This window comes from Rhinoderma darwinii, chromosome 1 (assembly GCF_050947455.1).
Source record: "Rhinoderma darwinii isolate aRhiDar2 chromosome 1, aRhiDar2.hap1, whole genome shotgun sequence".
Lineage (NCBI taxonomy): Eukaryota > Metazoa > Chordata > Amphibia > Anura > Rhinodermatidae > Rhinoderma > Rhinoderma darwinii.
In genome coordinates, this window is record NC_134687.1 from 562,561,460 (window position 1) to 562,579,100 (window position 17,641).

The window sequence follows — 17,641 nt, forward strand, 5'->3', positions numbered from 1 at the left end:
AAACCATGTGATTTACAAAGTGTGTTATATTGCCAGCTGGAGGCGGTTAGCCAGTACATAGGGAGTCCCAGGAAACCCCCTTAATTGTTCGAAACACCTTGTAATTACGAGCTTAGTTTACAGCAGCAGCTAAAGCCCTGAACTCCGCAGTCACCAGAAAGTGAATAAGCCCCTGAGGGGTCATTGCAGAGTTTACTGGAGGCGCGGTCAGTGGAGGAGGGGACATGGAAGCATCTGCTAAGGCTGGGTTCACACGACCTATTTTCAGGCGTAAACGAGGCGCTTTACGCCTCGAATTACGCCTGAAAACACGGCTCAAATACGTCAGCAAACATCTGCCGATTCATTTCAATGGGTTTGCCGACGTACTGTGCCGACGACCTGTAATTTTACGCGTCGCTGTCAAAAGACGGCACGTAAAATAACAGCGTCGTCAAAGAAGTGCAGGACACTTCTTAGGACGTAATTTGAGCCGTTTTTCATTGACTTCAATGAAGAACAGCTCCAAATTACGGCCGTAATTGACGCCTCGCAAAACGAGAGTACAAGCAATTACATCTGAAATGCAGGAGCTGTTTTCTCCTGAAAACAGCTCCGTAATTTCAGCCGTAATTAACGTTATCGTGTGCACATACCCTTAGTCTCCACAAACTTCTGTGCCTAGCGGACACATGCCGCCAGCTTTCCTATAACTTTTAAAAACAGTCTATGAGCCAATGAGAAAGCTCCTTACTTGCCAATGGTAGGCAAATGTGAGTAAGGGACTCTCGCTTTGACAAGCAGTAGATTGGTAAGTTTGGGTGTGCTGCGGCAGAGAGTACAGCGCACCCTCTGCAGTCAGTTTGGGACGGTTGCGAACGTTGTGGCACACTAACCATATTAATGTCACTGGTGTCTTGTGAGGAGCCTAGTGGAAATATATACTAAGTAGCAAGCTAAACAGCATATAATAGGTATTTATTGACAAGCAGCAGCAACTTTGGTAAATTTAAAGGATTTTTACTTTACATGTCAATACTACACAGCATAGATGGAGGCCTGGATATAGAGACCGGTGGGGGAGTGTTTTTTTAAAAAATATAAACTGCTTTTTTTTTTAAATCTTACAGTGGTCTGCACCTGAAAATTTGGGGTTTTATTGTTGATTTTGACTTCTCCATAGGACTCAATGTGAAAAATCTGTGCCCAATCCGCCTTAGAAATTGACATGCTCCAGATTTAAAAATCTGCACCGCAGGCCAATTCTTGCACAGAAAATGTATGCAGCATGTGGATGAGATTTGTAATTTTATCCACTTTGCTAGTGCTGTAATCCACAGCGGATTTTCCGCCCGCAAATACGGACGGAAAATCTGCAGTAATTCCGTCACATGTGAACAAGACCTCTCACTTATCTTTAGTGTAGGATACATATAATCTAGATTTCTAAATTATCCAGACTCCCTTTCATGCATTGAAGCATTGTTATAAATTATAGTAATGCCCAGCATAAATAGTGAGATTTTAACATCATGTTTGTGTATGTATTTGAATCACCGCAAATAATATAATCTTCCTTGGCTGAAAATACTCCTCAAAAATGTTAAGAGGAGTATTGTTAGGCTATGTTCACACGGGGTCTTTTGCCGAGTTTATTGACGCGGAAACCGCGTCGCAAAACTCGGCAGAAACGGCCCGAGAACGCCTCCCATTGATTTCAATGGGAGGCGTCGGCGTCTTTTTCCCGCGAGCAGTAAAACTGCCTCGCGGGAAAAAGAAGCGACATGCCCTATCTTCGGGCGCTTCCGCCTCCGACCTCCCATTGACTTCAATGGGAGGCAGGAGAAAGCGTGTTTTCTGCCCGCGGCGCTCAATGGCCGCGGGCGAAAAACGGCGCGATCATTGCTATTCACACGGAGTATTTTGGGGGAGGAATATCTGCCTCAAAATTCCGTTTGGAGCTTTGAGGCAGATATTCCTCCCCCAAAATACTCCGTGTGAACATAGCCTTACTCTGCTGGAAAATACTTGGAGCGAACCGTGCACGAGTGTAGTGAGGTAGTGTACTAGAAACGATTAAAGAAGCGCAAATCAACATATAAGTAACATATAAATTTCATTAAACTCCTTTAATAATCTTCTAATCTGGTAAATAAATCACATTTTCACAGTCATTACAAATATTTTAATATTAACAAAATAAATCTTTTGAGGTCTACAATAAAGCTGTACAGCAAAGACAGGGAGACTATATCAGACTTCCATCTTGGTTTACTGTAAACTGGAGTCTGCAGAACATTAGGAGTCCGTAATCAGGTAGATAATGTATATAAACAATTGATTGTCAACAGGACAAACCCGTAATAAAGCTAAAGTGTTGCCCCCGCCATCCTAGGACCATGATCAGCTGCACTACTATTTGCTACCACCAGCTCCCTTCCCAATGCGACTGAGCCCCTGGCCAGCGACTCAATGATACTACCCGCCGCTTCCACTGATGTCACCGGTCCCTGATCACATTGTTACTGCTGCTGTGACTACGTTGTTCAGTGCTGGACTTTCCACCCCCCCCCCACCCACCTCAGCTGCGTTGTAGTCTTCCTCTATGCCGTGTACACCACTGATTTACATTCTCTACAAGGTGATCATTTCTTACTATATAGGAGATCTTTAAGGAATTAACAATTTTTATTATTAATTTATTTAATTTGACACTAAACACTTTTCATAACTGCTTGTAATATCAGATATTGGATCATTTGCTACAAACAGATGCAGAAGTCAAATAGAGTTATCAAAAGGACTACTTGCCATCAATGAGTAAGGTGAAAGGTAGAAAGGATTTTGGTACAGTTATTTTTAGGATTTCGACATGAAGACATTTATTGCAAAACATTTTTTTCCGTAAAACATGTCCGTTATACGTTATCCCATGAAAGAAAATGAAATATAAAACTGTATTTGAGCGTTTCTCATTTTATCATAGGTGCATCTCCTCTTCATACAAAACATTATTCCCAAGGGCCCCACACACCGGAAGCTTCAGGGTTACATCTGGGATCATCATCTGGGTAATAGATGGGAACAGAATGATTGCTGTAGTACTCCAGACGGGAAAGAAGCTTCTTCACTACCTCAGGATATTTGTCTGACAAATCCTGCTTCTCTTCAGGATCATGAACGATATCAAATAACCACAGATTCTTTCTTGAAGACTCAAATGATGGGAAATTGTCAATGTCTGAAGAATTTGGTGGAGGAAACCAGCGATCACAACCTGCAAAAAAAGTACAAGAAGCGGACTTAGATCAAAACGTCTCATTCTAGAAGGGTGTGCCTCCGTACTGGCAGAGTTGGGTGCTCCCGGCCCTTCCACGCAGTGGAAAATTACCTCAACTGTCCTGTGCCGCCAGAAGTGATATGGAAGAAACATGGTCTTCAAAGTCACTTCTTGCTTTAGAGAACGTATTTCACCAGTGATCAGTGTTCCCTCCACATCACAGGCAGGCAGAGGGACAAATATACCAGCTCTCTAGTGCAAAGTCCATGAAAACACCAGTCCAGATCTCAGCTTCTTGGATCCCAGATAACATCAGCTAGCAGGAACAAGGAAATTGTGCTTAACTACACTAATTCTTGAATGTATGTTAATGTATTAAGTTCTAAGAATCCATAGCGACAATTGTAGAGGAGACAAACCTTAAAATGTCCATGAAACATGGTAAAAGACCAAATGGAATTACTGCCTACTGAGTGTTCCTACATAACTGAATTGCTCTTGGCAATTGAAAAGGGCCTGTCACCTCTCCTGACATGACTATTTTAGTAAATACTTGTATTCCCTATGAAATAATTCTGGAGCACCTCTTCTTAGAATGCTGTGTTGTGCAGCTCCTCTGCTATTCCTCCTAGAGGGTAGGAACACACACAGTGTAAACACTGCGGATTTTCCGCAAAGGATTAATTGCGTAAAATCCAAAGTGTATTACAGTAGCAGCAGTGTGGGTGAGATTTCAACAAATGTTGTTCCCACACTGAGGTAGATTTCGGCAAAAAAAAAAAAAACGCACATAAATTGACCTGCGGTGCGGTTACTTCAATGGCAGCATGTCAAATAATTCTGCGGATACGAAAGTCTTCTGTTGCGGGTTTACCCTTTGAATTCAATGGGGTGCTTAAACACGCAACAAAGCAGTGTGTGTTGCGATATAGCCGGCGGACACATAGCGATGCGCCACAAAAATCTAAAGCAAGGTGTCAGTGTGTGCGATCATTTACGCATCAGAATGTACGGCCGAAATAACGCACTACAATGTGGACGGCATTCCCTGTGGTTTTCAGGGTGGATACGCTTCGCAGCGTGACGCAGTGAATCCTCACTGAATACGCGGTGTGTGTTCCTACCCAGAAAGTTATGAATAAATTGACAATTGGGTGTTACCATTCTCCTTGTCAAAGGGGTGTGTTCCTACACAGTCTCACTCTGCCAGGACTGAGTGGACATGGTCAGTCTGTGTAGCGACTCCCCCCCAACTGGTAACACCCAGTTGACAATTTATTCATCAATTTTCTAGGAGGAATTACAGAGTTTGTAGAGTTTGAAGAAAAGATGCTCCAGAATTGTTATTTTATGGGGAATACAATTATTTACGAATATGGACATTTCAGTTGAAGAGGACCTGTCACTTCTCTTGACAAGTATGCAGGGCAAATTTATTTTGCTGAGCAGACGATGCAGATTGATGAACACATATTGTGGAATACATTGCTTCAGTACCATGGAATGTAAATCTACATAAATAATGAACAGCAATCTGGGAACATGTTTTCTGCTACAAGGATTTTAAACCTCTCGTTTCATGACATTTCATCATGTTTATATCATGGAATCAGAAAAAGTTTAGTAAAATAAATACTATGGACCTCCTAAAAGAAATCATAGAAGTCTAAATGCTGAAGCTGAACAGTTCTACATACAGTAGTTGAAATTTTAGGAGTCCGATTTACATTTACATCAGTATTTGTGGAAAATGCCGTGTGTGAACATCACTAGGGGATTCACATAAATCAATCATCTATGCAGGCATTTGTGGCTCCATGGTTACAGACTATAAAACAAACCCTGTGTAGTCGGATCCTGCATGAATACTCCCTTTCAGCTACTCCCTACTACTTGCTAACTGTAACTTTCGTGGTCGCTGACCACGAACTCCTTCCATCCAGTCGACGCCCTTCTCTCCAGAGATGTCTGCACATACGGCCGTCCTGTTCCACAGTGACCACCAAGGTGCGCACGCAAGCTCAGTCCAGACTTAAGAAGCCAAAGCGCATGCATGTGGGAGATTGAGCTGATTGCTTCCAGAGCACCCTGGGCTATAAGAAGGTCCCAGCCCCATCCTCCCATGCCTGAGCATTGCTGTCGTATCCTAAGTTTGTCTTGCAAATGGTCCCCTAGCGTTTCCTGCTCCCAGTGTTCCCTGTTCCTGTATCCTGATTTAGTGCTGTGCTGAGCTGTTGCCGTACTCTGCTGTATACCACGCCTGTCCCGCTACTCCACACATGACGTCTACCTTCTGCCTAGTCCCAGCCAAGCCTGCCTTGCTACTGTCCTAGCTGCCACAGGTACCCTATATGAACTATAGACTGACCTGCGCCCTGTTTGCCAGCTGCCATACCGCCAAGGCGGTACGGCTCAGTGGGTCCACGAACCCTACGTGACACTAACGTACATTCAGTATGTTAGCAAGAAGTAGGAGATTGATTTAAAGGGCTTTTCCCATAATCAATATTTATCACCTATCCACAGGATAGCTGATAAATATCTGATCGGTCGGGGTATGACCGGTGGGAACCCCACCAATCACGAGAACGGGCTTACCTTGCTGTTCCTAGGAGCCCCATGTGAATGGAGCAGTACTACGCATGCTTGGCCACTGCTCCATCAATTCATATGAAGCTGCTAAAGGCCACACTGCAATCTGACCAAAGTAAATTTCAACCACTAGAGTAGGAGGATTGTATATAAAATTATTCTTTCATGCTTTCGGAGTTCCTTGATACAATGAAATTGTCTCAGCGTAGGAAATGTCAGCTCCGTGGTGCAATGGTTATAAAGATGAGATGTACCTGGATTCCCTGTAAGCAGTTTCCATTTCCCATGTCGGATTGCCGCATGAACTGATACATTGAACAATGAATCTTCCCATTTAGAAATAACGGAGCTGGACAAGGGTTCTCTTGTCTCATTATTTATGGAGCCTGTGAAAGAAAAAAAAAAAAAGTGTTACACAACCATTCACCATTTCATCCGGTAACCCTAATTTGGCTGACAGCTATCTTCCCTGATCCTCCATAAACATCTTCATTTCAATGAGGAGAGGCACATATAACCTCTGGAAGTGGCTTATGTCCAGCAGATACAAAGGATTGAGCCTTCTTTTCCCCAACATCAGGTGTCAGAGAGATGGCCCGGAGGCCCACATTTACATTAGATCATCGGCCGGTCCTCCAAAATCAGTGGGGTTGGCTGACTATTATCTAAAGTTTATGGTCCGTTTTACAGAAACCACTAAGCCAGATGTGGTTGATCTGAATCCCAAGTTATTGACTACATACATTACTGTACTTTAGATGCTATATAAATAATGGGAAATAATAAAAGGTTTCCCAGACAAAATATTGCCTTCTATTTTCATACGTGATGGACGTTTGTAGTGGTTTTGCCTTTAAAACAAGACAAATACTACAGATCAATAACACGCAATAAGGAAACACAGTACAGATAAGGAGCAGACATCATTTCAGAGGTCGTGATCTACAATGACAATGTAGAAAGCTCTAGAGGGAAGGAAGGAAGTCATCAGGAGGGATGACACAGTACATTAGGAAAATAAGAAAAGTAATAAAAAGGTAAATAACGGTAATAGAAGAGATAACGTTCCTGGACATTACATTGTCTTCTAATCTAAAATCAGGAAGAAGTTGTACTGGGGACTGGTGACCAAAGACATTGATATGCACAATACACAAATATCCTGAAAGGATTAAAAATTACTGAGGCTCATATAATAATCTGTTCAGAGATGACGATCTAAATGTATGGCATATTATTATTACGGCGTCATCCCCCACAAATACAACAGTTGTTAAGGCCCTATTATACCGGCCGATTTCGGCAGGTGCAGCGAGTGCCAATCAACGAGACATCTTTGATCGGCGCTCATTTGCGCCTGTCACATGGAGCCATGTATGGGGACGAGCGGTCGTTACCCCGATCGCTCGTCCCCATACATTATCATGTTGGCAGCGCGTCTCCCTGTTTACACAGAGAGATGTGCTGCAGACAACGATAATATTTTACTTTTTTTAAAACAATACGATCAGCAGATGAACGAGCTCGTTCATCTGCTGATCGCTGCCCTGTTTACACAGGGTAATTATCGGCATCGAGCGTTATATGAACACTTCTTTGCCCAATAATCGCCCAGTCTAAAACTCACTTTATAGACATGGCTAGACTGTTACAATATGGAAAATGTGTGTAGGAACCATGTGGCTAGCACTATTGCGGCGGTATGCAGCTGCCACGGTTAAGAAGATGTGGCTGGCACTGTTAAAAGGGCTATGTGGAAAAGCATGAGGCTGGTTCTTTGTGGCGGCATACAGTTGGCACTGTGGAGAATGACATGTGGCTAGCACTGATAAGGCTAGTATTTTTGTGGTGGCATATAGCTGGCAGTGCTGAGAGAGATAAGTGTCTAACATTGTTAAGAGGGGATATATAGCTGGCGCTGTTGAGAGAAGCATTTGGCTAGCACATTTATGGTAGCATGCGGGTGGTACTGTTGAGGGGAATGTAGCTGGCATTTTAGACTTCTTCCAGTCTCCTTTTAGGAGACTTAAAGGCCATGTAAAACATTAAAGGCTTTTTAAAAAAAAGAAATAAAACAATGTATCATATAATTTTAAACAGATGTGATCGATAACAGCTGGATCCTGAACCCGCTATCACTGAAGCCATTAGTTCTGCAAACTTGACGGATTCGGCTTTGAGCGCAAGATACAGTGTCTATTTATCCAGGTTACATAGAAGCTGTATTTTAAAAAGTAAACATTTTTTTTAAATAAAAAAATGCAAAGTTGTTTCAAATAATAGGATACATTGTTTTATTTTAATTTTTTAAAAAGTGATTAAAAAGACTTCCATAGCCTTTAAAGAGGCTCTGTCACCAGATTTTGCAACCCCTATCTGCTATTGCAGCAGATCGGCGCTGCAATGTAGATTACAGTAACATTTTTATTTTTAAAAAACGAGCATTTTTGGCCAAGTTATGACCATTTTCGTATTTATGCAAAAGTACAACTGGGCGTGTTGAAAAGTAAAAGTACAACTGGGCGTGTATTATGTGCGTACATCGGGGCGTGTTTACTACTTTTACTAGCTGGGCGTTCTGATGAGAAGTATCATCCACTTCTCTTCAGAACGCCCAGCTTCTGGCAGTGCAGATCTGTGACGTCACTCACAGGTCCTGCATCGTGTCGGCACCAGAGGCTACAGTTGATTCTGCAGCAGCATCAGCATTTGCAGGTAAGTAGCTACATCGACTTACCTGCAAACGCCGATGCTGCTGCAGAATCATCTGTAGCCTCTGGTGCCGATGTGTCCTCGCTCGTCTGACACGATGCAGGACCTGTGAGTGACGACACAGCGTGATCTCTGGAGAACACGGCTGTGTCTGCACTGCCAGAAGCTGGGCGTTGTGAAGAGAAGTGGATGATACTTCTATACACAACGCCCAGCTAGTAAAAGTAGTAAACACGCCCCGATGTACGCACATAATACACGCCCAGTTGTACTTTTACTTTTCAACACGCCCAGTTGTACTTTTGCAAGCCTCATTTGCATAAATACGAAAATGGTCATAACTTGGCCAAAAATGCTCGTTTTTTAAAAATAAAAACGTTACTGTAATCTACATTGCAGCGCCGATCTGCTGCAATAGGAGATAGGGGTTGCAAAATCTGGTGACAGAGCCTCTTTAACTAACTGTGCATCTATGTATGTCTATATGTGCATGCCAGTGCCCATAAAACTCTGCCTTGATAAAACCCTGCATAGATCCCAGACTTTATTTCTTCTTCCAGCCTCCTTTTATTTACATTATAGGCTCTGCAAGCAGTTCTCTCATTCAATTGATACACAAAATATATTAGAAAATAGCATAATTTTTTACGAATAGGCAATTGCATATTCCAGTAACTACTCCAGCCTCCTTGTCCAAAAAAGAAATAGGCAGCTGAACTCAACTGGTAGGAAAACTGTAGTAACAACTCCCAGGAAACCTTTACCATTGTCCAGGTCACACTGGGAGATATAGTTTCACACGGGCTTTCAAAAATTTGCTATGGGGCCTAGCATTTTCTGCTTATGATGGTCTCTATTTATATAGGTACTGTATTCAATGCTCACCTATAGGATCTTCACCAGGATCATCATCAGGAAAACAGGGATCCCCTAATAGCCATTTGGCAATCCTATTCAGCCAAAAAGAGATGGAAACGTGGCCAGACATGCATGTGGCTCTCTCCATTGAATTCTAAGGGAGTCCCTGCCTCAGCTGTCTCCATTACTCCCGTAGAGTTCATTGTGGAGTGCCAAGTGCATGTATAGTCACCTCTCTTATAAAACGCTGTGGTAGGAAGTCAGGTGGGATCTGGGTCACACAAGTGGTATGGGAGCCCACACTAAACATTGTGCCCAGGGTACTCTGCCAACTTTAATTTAGCCCTGTTTATGGCCCTGCTTTTAAAATGTCCTGATAAGCACTATAAATTCAGAGTCCCTATAATACCATTACTGCTTTTCAGGATCTTAACAGAATGTCTGTTTGAGATCCTGATCCATTTTTATGGCGCAAGTTGAAAGTCTTTGGTTTCCTTCAATGAACATGTTATTTGAAGACCACAATAATCAGATATCTCAATGAGAAGTGTTTTGTGCATTGCTTGCCTCTGCTCTGTGGTCAGAATGCTGGAAGCAGATTGATGGTCTTTATAAATCAGCTGGGATGTGGGTATATATTTATACTTAAAGGGCAAATCATGGCCTGAAGAAATGCCCAAATAGTTAACATGCGACTGCTCTAGGACCTCCTTTTCTGAAATTAGTTACAAGCTTGAAATGTGAAATATGACCTTGTAATTCATCTTCCAGTGTATGACTTATTTTTGAAGTCACAATGATATAATGATGATCTGCACAATTGATGAATGACAAGTAACATAGGATTATGTTCTCCTCCGCCACCTCTCATTGGGATCTATTCCATATAGCTGCAGTAAGAATGATATACAGTTGCATGAAAAAGTAAGTGAACCCTATGGATTTATCTGGATTTCTGCACTAATTACTTATAAAATGTGGTCTGATTGTATTTGTGTATACATGTGACTTAGAAAACAATCTAACTAAATTAATACCACACAAATAGTTGGACTGTTTATGTATTTTATTGAGCACATTAACAATGCAGGGAGATAAATAAGTGAACCACTGTGTTAATGTCTTCTCCAAGAGACAATTAGCAAAAGATGTTTCAATTAAAAGGGGTTATCCCCCCAAAACGACTTATCAATTAGGTGATTAAGTTTGATCGCTGGGAACCCCACCTGTACTCGGCTATCTCCGGCAGTCCCATAGAAAATAAATGGAGATATTACCCGGGGACTTGGCACCCCCGTTCTTGTGATCAGTGAAGAGTTCCGGGGGTGGGGCCCCCCAGCAATCAAACACTTATAACCTATCCTGTGGATAGGTGATACAATCTCATCTCCACAATGTAAGTGTGAGTTTCATAGGTGCTTTGTCCATTAAATAAAGGCACACAAAGCCTGGTTACTGACAAATCTGTTCTCAGGTAAGATTGGTTAGTGTTAACTATGCTTCGAGGTAACAAGCTTTCAGAAGACGTGTTATAGAGATGCATGAAGATGTAAAAAGGCTACAAAAGCATTGCTAAAGATCTGGGTGTACATCAACCCACGTTAGACATTTTGTCTAGAAATTGAGAAAATACAGGACTATTGATACTTTCCCTAGGAGTGGGCGTACAATAAAATCACTCCATGAGCACAAAGGATAAGCCTGAAAAAGGTTAGAAAGAACCCAAGGGCAACAGCAAAAGACCTACTGGAGACTCTAGAAACTGCAAAAACCTATGTTCATGTATCCACTATTAGAAAAACATTGAACCAGTATGGCGTTCAAGTAAGCCCAGCGTAATGTAGGCGCAGCCGTAATGAAGGAAGCGCATGACTAGGTGTTTGGGAGTTTTAGGCTACTATGTTTTGGCTACTAGGTTTTAGACTATGTTATAGGGATTGGAGGGCTAAGGAAAAGGGGCATGGGGCAAAATGTATCTATATGTGGTGGGTGGAGAGTAAAGTATAAAAGTCCATGCGGGGAAGAGGCAGCCCTCTTTCCCGCTGGACAACAGGAGAGAAATTTGTCCTATTACATTTAAAAAAAATAATATATATATATATATATATATATATTAATATTTTTGCACTTACCTGATGGACACGGCTTGGGATGGCTGGATGCGCTGTTTGCCGGGGCTCTTCCTCCGGTTCCAGCGGCTGGAGAGGAGAGTGTGGGACGCAGCAGCAGGCGTTCCAGGCCTCAGGAGAGGCCTTCATCAGCAGAAACACCTCGGTCTGGTCGGCGCCGAGGGAGCCCCTCCAGGGACCCTCCTCCTCCTGCTGGTCCGGAGCTGCACCCTGGCGACGGGCCGCGGAGGTCTGGGAGGAATCCCATCAGGCGGGCAAGACCGGAGGTGACAGGAGGGGGGGGGGGCCGCGGCGGCCATCTTCCTCCCTCCTGTCTTCAACAACGACGCCGGAAGTGGAGGCGGGCGCAAGACCGGATGCGCGCGCAAGACCGGATGTGCGCGCTGGACCGGATGCGCGTGCAGGACCGGATGTGACGGCTTTCTCCGGTGCCGATGTTCCTGGTGCCGGAGGAGCTCTACAGAAGGACGTCCGGACATCAGACCCGATTCGGAGGAAGAGGTGGGCGGCCACCAGATGGGGAGCGAGATCGCCTCCTGCTGGAGCAGGGAGGCGTGTGGCGGCGGCAGCGACCGGAAGGACCCGGGCAGCTTCGGTGAGTGACGCCGGGCCCCATCCGGACGAGGGGGGGCAGCGGTCTGCGAGACAAGCGACGAGCAGAAGATTTATTTTTGACAGCCCTGCAGAAGGACTGGATCGGCAGGGCTGTCAGTCTGAATATGTCGCGCCACCAGCGGGTGGCAGGACCGTGGACGGGCCGCGTTCCGCTGGGCCTAGAGCTTCACCGACCAGAAGTGCGCGGAGCTACGGGGAGCGTGGGGTGCAGGAGCACCACTCCCCAGGATCGTCACGACCGACGCCGGGCTCATCCGGAGTGGTGGACGCGTCCGCTGGGAGGTCACCTCAGGGACGGCCGGGTGAGTCTACCACGGATGTGGTAACGGGGATGTGTGGGGGGGATGTTGTCAATGTCTCAAATGCATTTGATGTTTAGAGGGATGCAGGAGTATTTTATGAGAATTGTGCCAGGCGTAGAGCAGTCGCCAGCGAGGGTATGGGGCGCTGCTAGTGAGGCGTCTGCTAGTGCGGCAGGGAGTGCGGTTGCTAATGAGGTGATTTCTGGTGCAGTTGCAGCAGGGATTGCGGGTGTCAGTGAAGTGGTGCCGGTTGTGGGTGCCGTAGTGGCTGTGGAAAAAGCGGTTGACGCGGCGGCTAGTACAGCTAAGAAAGTGGTGGAGGATGTGCGTTTGGCTGACGCGGCTAAAGGTGAGGTTTATGTGTGCTTTGAGGGCCCGCTGGGGGCACATTTGAAGGTGGAGATTAGGGAAAAGATATGGAATATGTTGAGATTTTTTCTTTGCTGCCGTTAGAGAAGTTTAATTTGGATCGGTGGAAACCGGATGAAAGTAAGAAGGAGGAGGAGGAGCGGCGGCGGTATCGCTTGATTCCTCGGACCTTTGCGAATTGGCTGCAGGCCTTCGCTATCTTGGCTAGTGTGGTGGGTGAGAAGGCGCCGGAGAACAGTTCGGCGCTATTTTGTAATATGGATTCAGTAGGGGAGGCGTATCGTATATACGGTGGTAATGCGTGGTTGCGGTATGACGAACAGTTTCGTCAGCGGAAGTCGGTGCGCCCGTCGTTGCGATGGGATCACAAGGATATCAGTTTGTGGATGCGTCTGATGTCTGCGCCAAAACAGGGGCAGCAGCCCTTTCGGGATGCGGCCGGCGGTCGGGGATCAGTAGTGGGTCGGTCAGGATCCTCAGGAAAGGGGTGTTGCTGGCAGTATAATGAGGGGCATTGCAAGTTCGGCCCAGATTGTAGGTACAAGCACGAGTGCTCCGGTTGCGGAGGCGCCCATGGTTTGTCCAGATGCTTCAGGAAGCATAAGGGCAGGCAGGGAGATGCTGAGCAGAAGAGGGGCGACGCCGGTGAGGGTGGAAAGGATGCTCCCGTTTTTAAGGGGCTATCCAAATAGGAAAGTGGCGGAGTTGTTATGGTTAGGATTTTCAGAAGGTTTTCGGATTCCTTGTACGTCGGTTGGACGTGATGGGGTAGTCCGTAATTTGTCGTCTGCTTTGGCGCGGCCTGATCTGGTTACGGATAAGCTGCTGAAGGAGGTGGCGTTGGGCCGCATGGCGGGGCCGTTTTCCTCCCCGCCTGTTCAGAGTTTGCGGGTTTCCCAGTTAGGTTTGGTTCCAAAAAAGGAGGTGAATAAATTCCGCCTTATTCATCACTTGTCTTATCCGGAAGGGGCGTCGGTGAATGACGGCATTGATCCGGCATTGTGCGCGGTCAGTTACACTTCTATTTGATGCGGCAGTTGTTTGGGTTCGGAAATACGGGAAGGGCTCTCTGTTAGCAAAAACTGACATTGAGGCCGCTTTTCGTTTATTGCCGGTGCATCCGGATAGTTTTTGTTTTCTGGGATGTTATTGGCAGGAGGAATATTTTGTAGATTGTTGCCTCCCGATGGGCTGCTCTATTTCATGCGCTTATTTTGAGATGTTTAGCACGTTTTTGGAGTGGGTTGTCCGTCGGGAGGCGCAGGTGCAATCTGCCTTGCATTATCTGGATGATTTCCTGTTTATCGGGCCGCCGGGTACCTATGTGTGTGCAGGATTGCTACACACTATGGAGAGAGTGGCAAAGGATTTTGGGGTACCTCTGGCGCCTGAAAAAACTGAGGGACCCACGACGGTCATTAAGTTTTTGGGAATCATGATGGATTCAGATAACATGGAGTGTCGCTTGCCTGATGATAAGTTGCTGGAGATGAGAGGGTTGGTGGCGAGTGCGCTGCGCAGGAAGAAGATCCAGTTGAGGGACTTGCAATCCTTGTTGGGGCATTTGAATTTTGCTTGTAGGATTATGCCCATGGGACGGGTGTTTTGCAGGCGATTGGCAGGTGCTACCGCAGGGGTTCATTCTCCCCATCATTTTATTAGGTTGTCGGCGGAGTTGAAAGCTGATTTGTTGGTGTGGGGGGAGTTTTTGCAGAGCTACAATGGGCGGTCGGTGCTCATGTATCAGCCGGTGTCTAGTGTGGACTTGGAGCTGTATACTGATGCATCAGGTGCTTGTGGATTTGGGGCTTATTTCCAGGGGCAGTGGTGTGCGGGAGTTTGGCCAGATGCATGGCATGAATGTGGTTTTGTCCGTAACTTAGCTCTGCTGGAACTGTTCCCGATTGTGGTGGCTGCGGAGTTGTGGGGGGATTGTCTGCGGGACCGGAGAGTGCGTTTCGTATGTGACAATCTGGGTGTGGTTCAGGCTGTTAATGCGCAGACAGCTAATTCTCCGCCAGTCGTGCGACTATTGCGGCATTTGGTCTTGAGAGGTTTGATGTTGTATGCGCATTTTGTGGCAGTGCATATTCCTGGGGTGCTGAATTCTGTGCGGCCTCACTTACTTTGAGGTGGTGGTGATAAGATGAACTGGAGGTGGATATGGTTTTGTTACATTGCTGTTTTTGTGTTGTTTTAGATGCAGGTCCCTGCTTGATCTGGATTATTGGGCACTCCTACGTGCACTGGGGAGGTGTGCGTGCAGATGTTCGTCCGGCCGGACGGCAGTTGGGCCTGGATCACTCAGAGGTTCAGGTCAGATGGTTGGGTCTGCGGGGCATGCTGTGGTGTAGGTTGCTACCAGAGGTCCATTTCTATGCAGGTTTGGACAGGGCGCCGGATATTTTCGTGGTGAACCTTGGCGGCAATGATTTGGGCATTCGGTCGTCCAGGGATTTGGTGAGGGATGTTAAGATCGATCTGTTGCGGTTATGGTCGTCTTTTCCAGGAGTGGTGATCGTATGGTCGGATATTGTGGCTCGCAAGGTGTGGCGGCAGGCCCGTTCCGTCCATAGTTTGAATAAAGCGCGAGCAAAGGTGAACAAGGTGGTTGGCAGGTTTGTGGCACGCAATGGCGGTGTTGTGGTGCGGCATAAGGAGTTGGAGGGCAGAGAGGTAGGTTTCCTCAGGGCAGATGGTGTTCATTTAAACGAGGTGGGTCTTGATATGTGGACCTTGGACATCAAGGAGGGCATGGAAAAAGCCCTGCAGTTGTGGAGGGACAATCATGTGTAAGGGGTCACACATGATTGTCGTGGCGGTAGGAGGAGGGGTCTTTGGAGGCACGTAATGGTAAGAAGGAGAAGCAACAATGGAGATTGTTGCAAGAGAACTCGGGGCGTTTAACCCTGGATAGTATTGGAGGGCTGGGGAGTGGTTACCCAGCTGATATGGCATATATTCCTGATGGGCAGGGTCCCCAGGAAGGGAGAGAGAGGTCTTGGACATGGTTGGTGTCCTCGGGTCAGGTGCAGAACGGCTGTAGGGTAAGAGGTCCAGACCTAATAAGGAAACGATGGAGTTTGTTATTTAATGATTGAAGTGCCTTCAAGGATCCTTTAGCTGGAGTTGGGAAATAGAGCAGGATGTTATTATGGAGTGTTATGATGTGTTTTATGGTTATGCTCTTTTATCAGAAAAAGGTGTGTTTAATAAATGGCTGCTGTGGCCTTTACACCAAAATTCATGTGTGGTCTCTTATTGGGGTTTGGGGGGTGTAAGGCTGTAGATAGCGAAAGTCATCAAACATACCTTAAGTCATGAAAGGACACCACAAAGTAAGCCCCTGCAGACCAAAAAAACAAGAAAGAATTTGAATATTTCTAGAATTAGGCAGAAGTTTATGTACTGTATTCTAAAGAAGAGAACCGAGGACAATAGGTGTCATGCTTTTATCTATACTTCTTGGCTTTCTAGCTGGCGGGCTGTAAGCAGAATATATTTTTAAGTCACAGATCACAAGGGGTTTATGATCAGATTCTAATGCAAACAAAGTTAGCAATGCTGGAAGCTGGTCATTTAGGCGGCAGTTTTTCATCTGACTTAAGGTACTCTTACATGGCCATATGCGGGCCGTGCAAATGAGCGCCGATCAATGAGACAGCTTTACAAGTTTTGGGGTGCTTTTTATTCTTTATTCCTTGTAAAAAAAAAAAATATTCGATTTAAAAAAAAAAAAAAAAAAAAAGTAGTAGATTTTAATTTTCACAAACTCCAATAAATATAGCAAAAGACCTGTCGGGTCAAGATGCTAACTATACCCCTAGATAAATTCCATGAGGTGTATAGTTTCCAAAATCACTTTTGGGGAGTTTCCACTGTTTTGGCACCACAAGACCTCTTCAAACCAGGAGCCTGGACCGCGGAAAGAACGGACATGTCTTATTACGGCCGTGTTCTGCGGGGCGACTCGCGGGTGTCACTCCGCGGCCGCCCAACCCAAAAATCACGGCCGTGCACATGGCTACGTTCGAGTGCATGAGGTCTTACAGAATTTTTTTTTGTTACAAATGAAATTTGTAAATAACACCTCTACTTTGCTTTAATTCCTGTGAAATGTCTAAAAGGTTAAGAAACTTTCTGAATGACGTTTTGAATACTTTGAGGGGTGGTTTTTAAAATGGGGTGATTTATGGGGTCTATCTAGTACATAAGGCCATCAAAGCCACTTCAGAACTGAAGTGGTCCTTGAAAAATAGCCTTTTGAAATTTTCTTGACAATTAGAGAAATTGCTGCTAAAGTTCTAAGCCTTGTAACGTCCTAGAAAAATCTAATCATGTTCAAAAAACAATGCAAATATAAAGTAGACATATGGGGGATGTTAATTAGCAACAATTTTGTGTGGTATTACTATCTGTTTTACAAAAACATACATAAAAAATTAGAAAAATTATAATTTGTGCAAATTTTCTTTACATTTTGGTGTTTTTCACAAATAAGCTATGAATTTAGTGACCAATTTTTTCCACTAACATAAAATACAATATATGTCACGAGACAACAATTTCAGAATTGTTTGGATAGGCAAAAGCATTACAGAGTTATTACCACATAAAATGACATGTCAGATTTGAAAAAATCGGGCTGGTCCTCAAGGGCCAAAATGAGCTTGGTCCTGAAAGGGTTAAATATTATGAATAGACCTTTTAGAACATTAGGGAAGGGTGGTTGCTAATATTTTTGTTCACAAATTTTTTCAAAAAAAGGGAGTTTAGGCTAAACACTGGGCAATTATTGTAACTGT

General features: G+C 44.9%; 1 protein-coding gene across 1 annotated transcript in view; it reads right to left on the reverse strand.

Annotated features, from left to right (window-relative positions):
* Window positions 1-2,093: 2,093 nt before the first annotated feature.
* Window positions 2,094-17,641, reverse strand: part of LOC142661295 (arylsulfatase B-like) — a 181,169-nt gene continuing 165,621 nt past the window's right edge. Inside the window, exons 7-8 of the mRNA XM_075838706.1 lie at window positions 6,106-6,237; window positions 2,094-3,256 (exon numbers count right to left, since the gene is read on the reverse strand). Coding sequence (XP_075694821.1) covers window positions 2,991-3,256; window positions 6,106-6,237 — 398 coding nt within the window. The 3' untranslated portion in view covers window positions 2,094-2,990. The remainder of the gene's footprint in view (window positions 3,257-6,105; window positions 6,238-17,641) is intronic.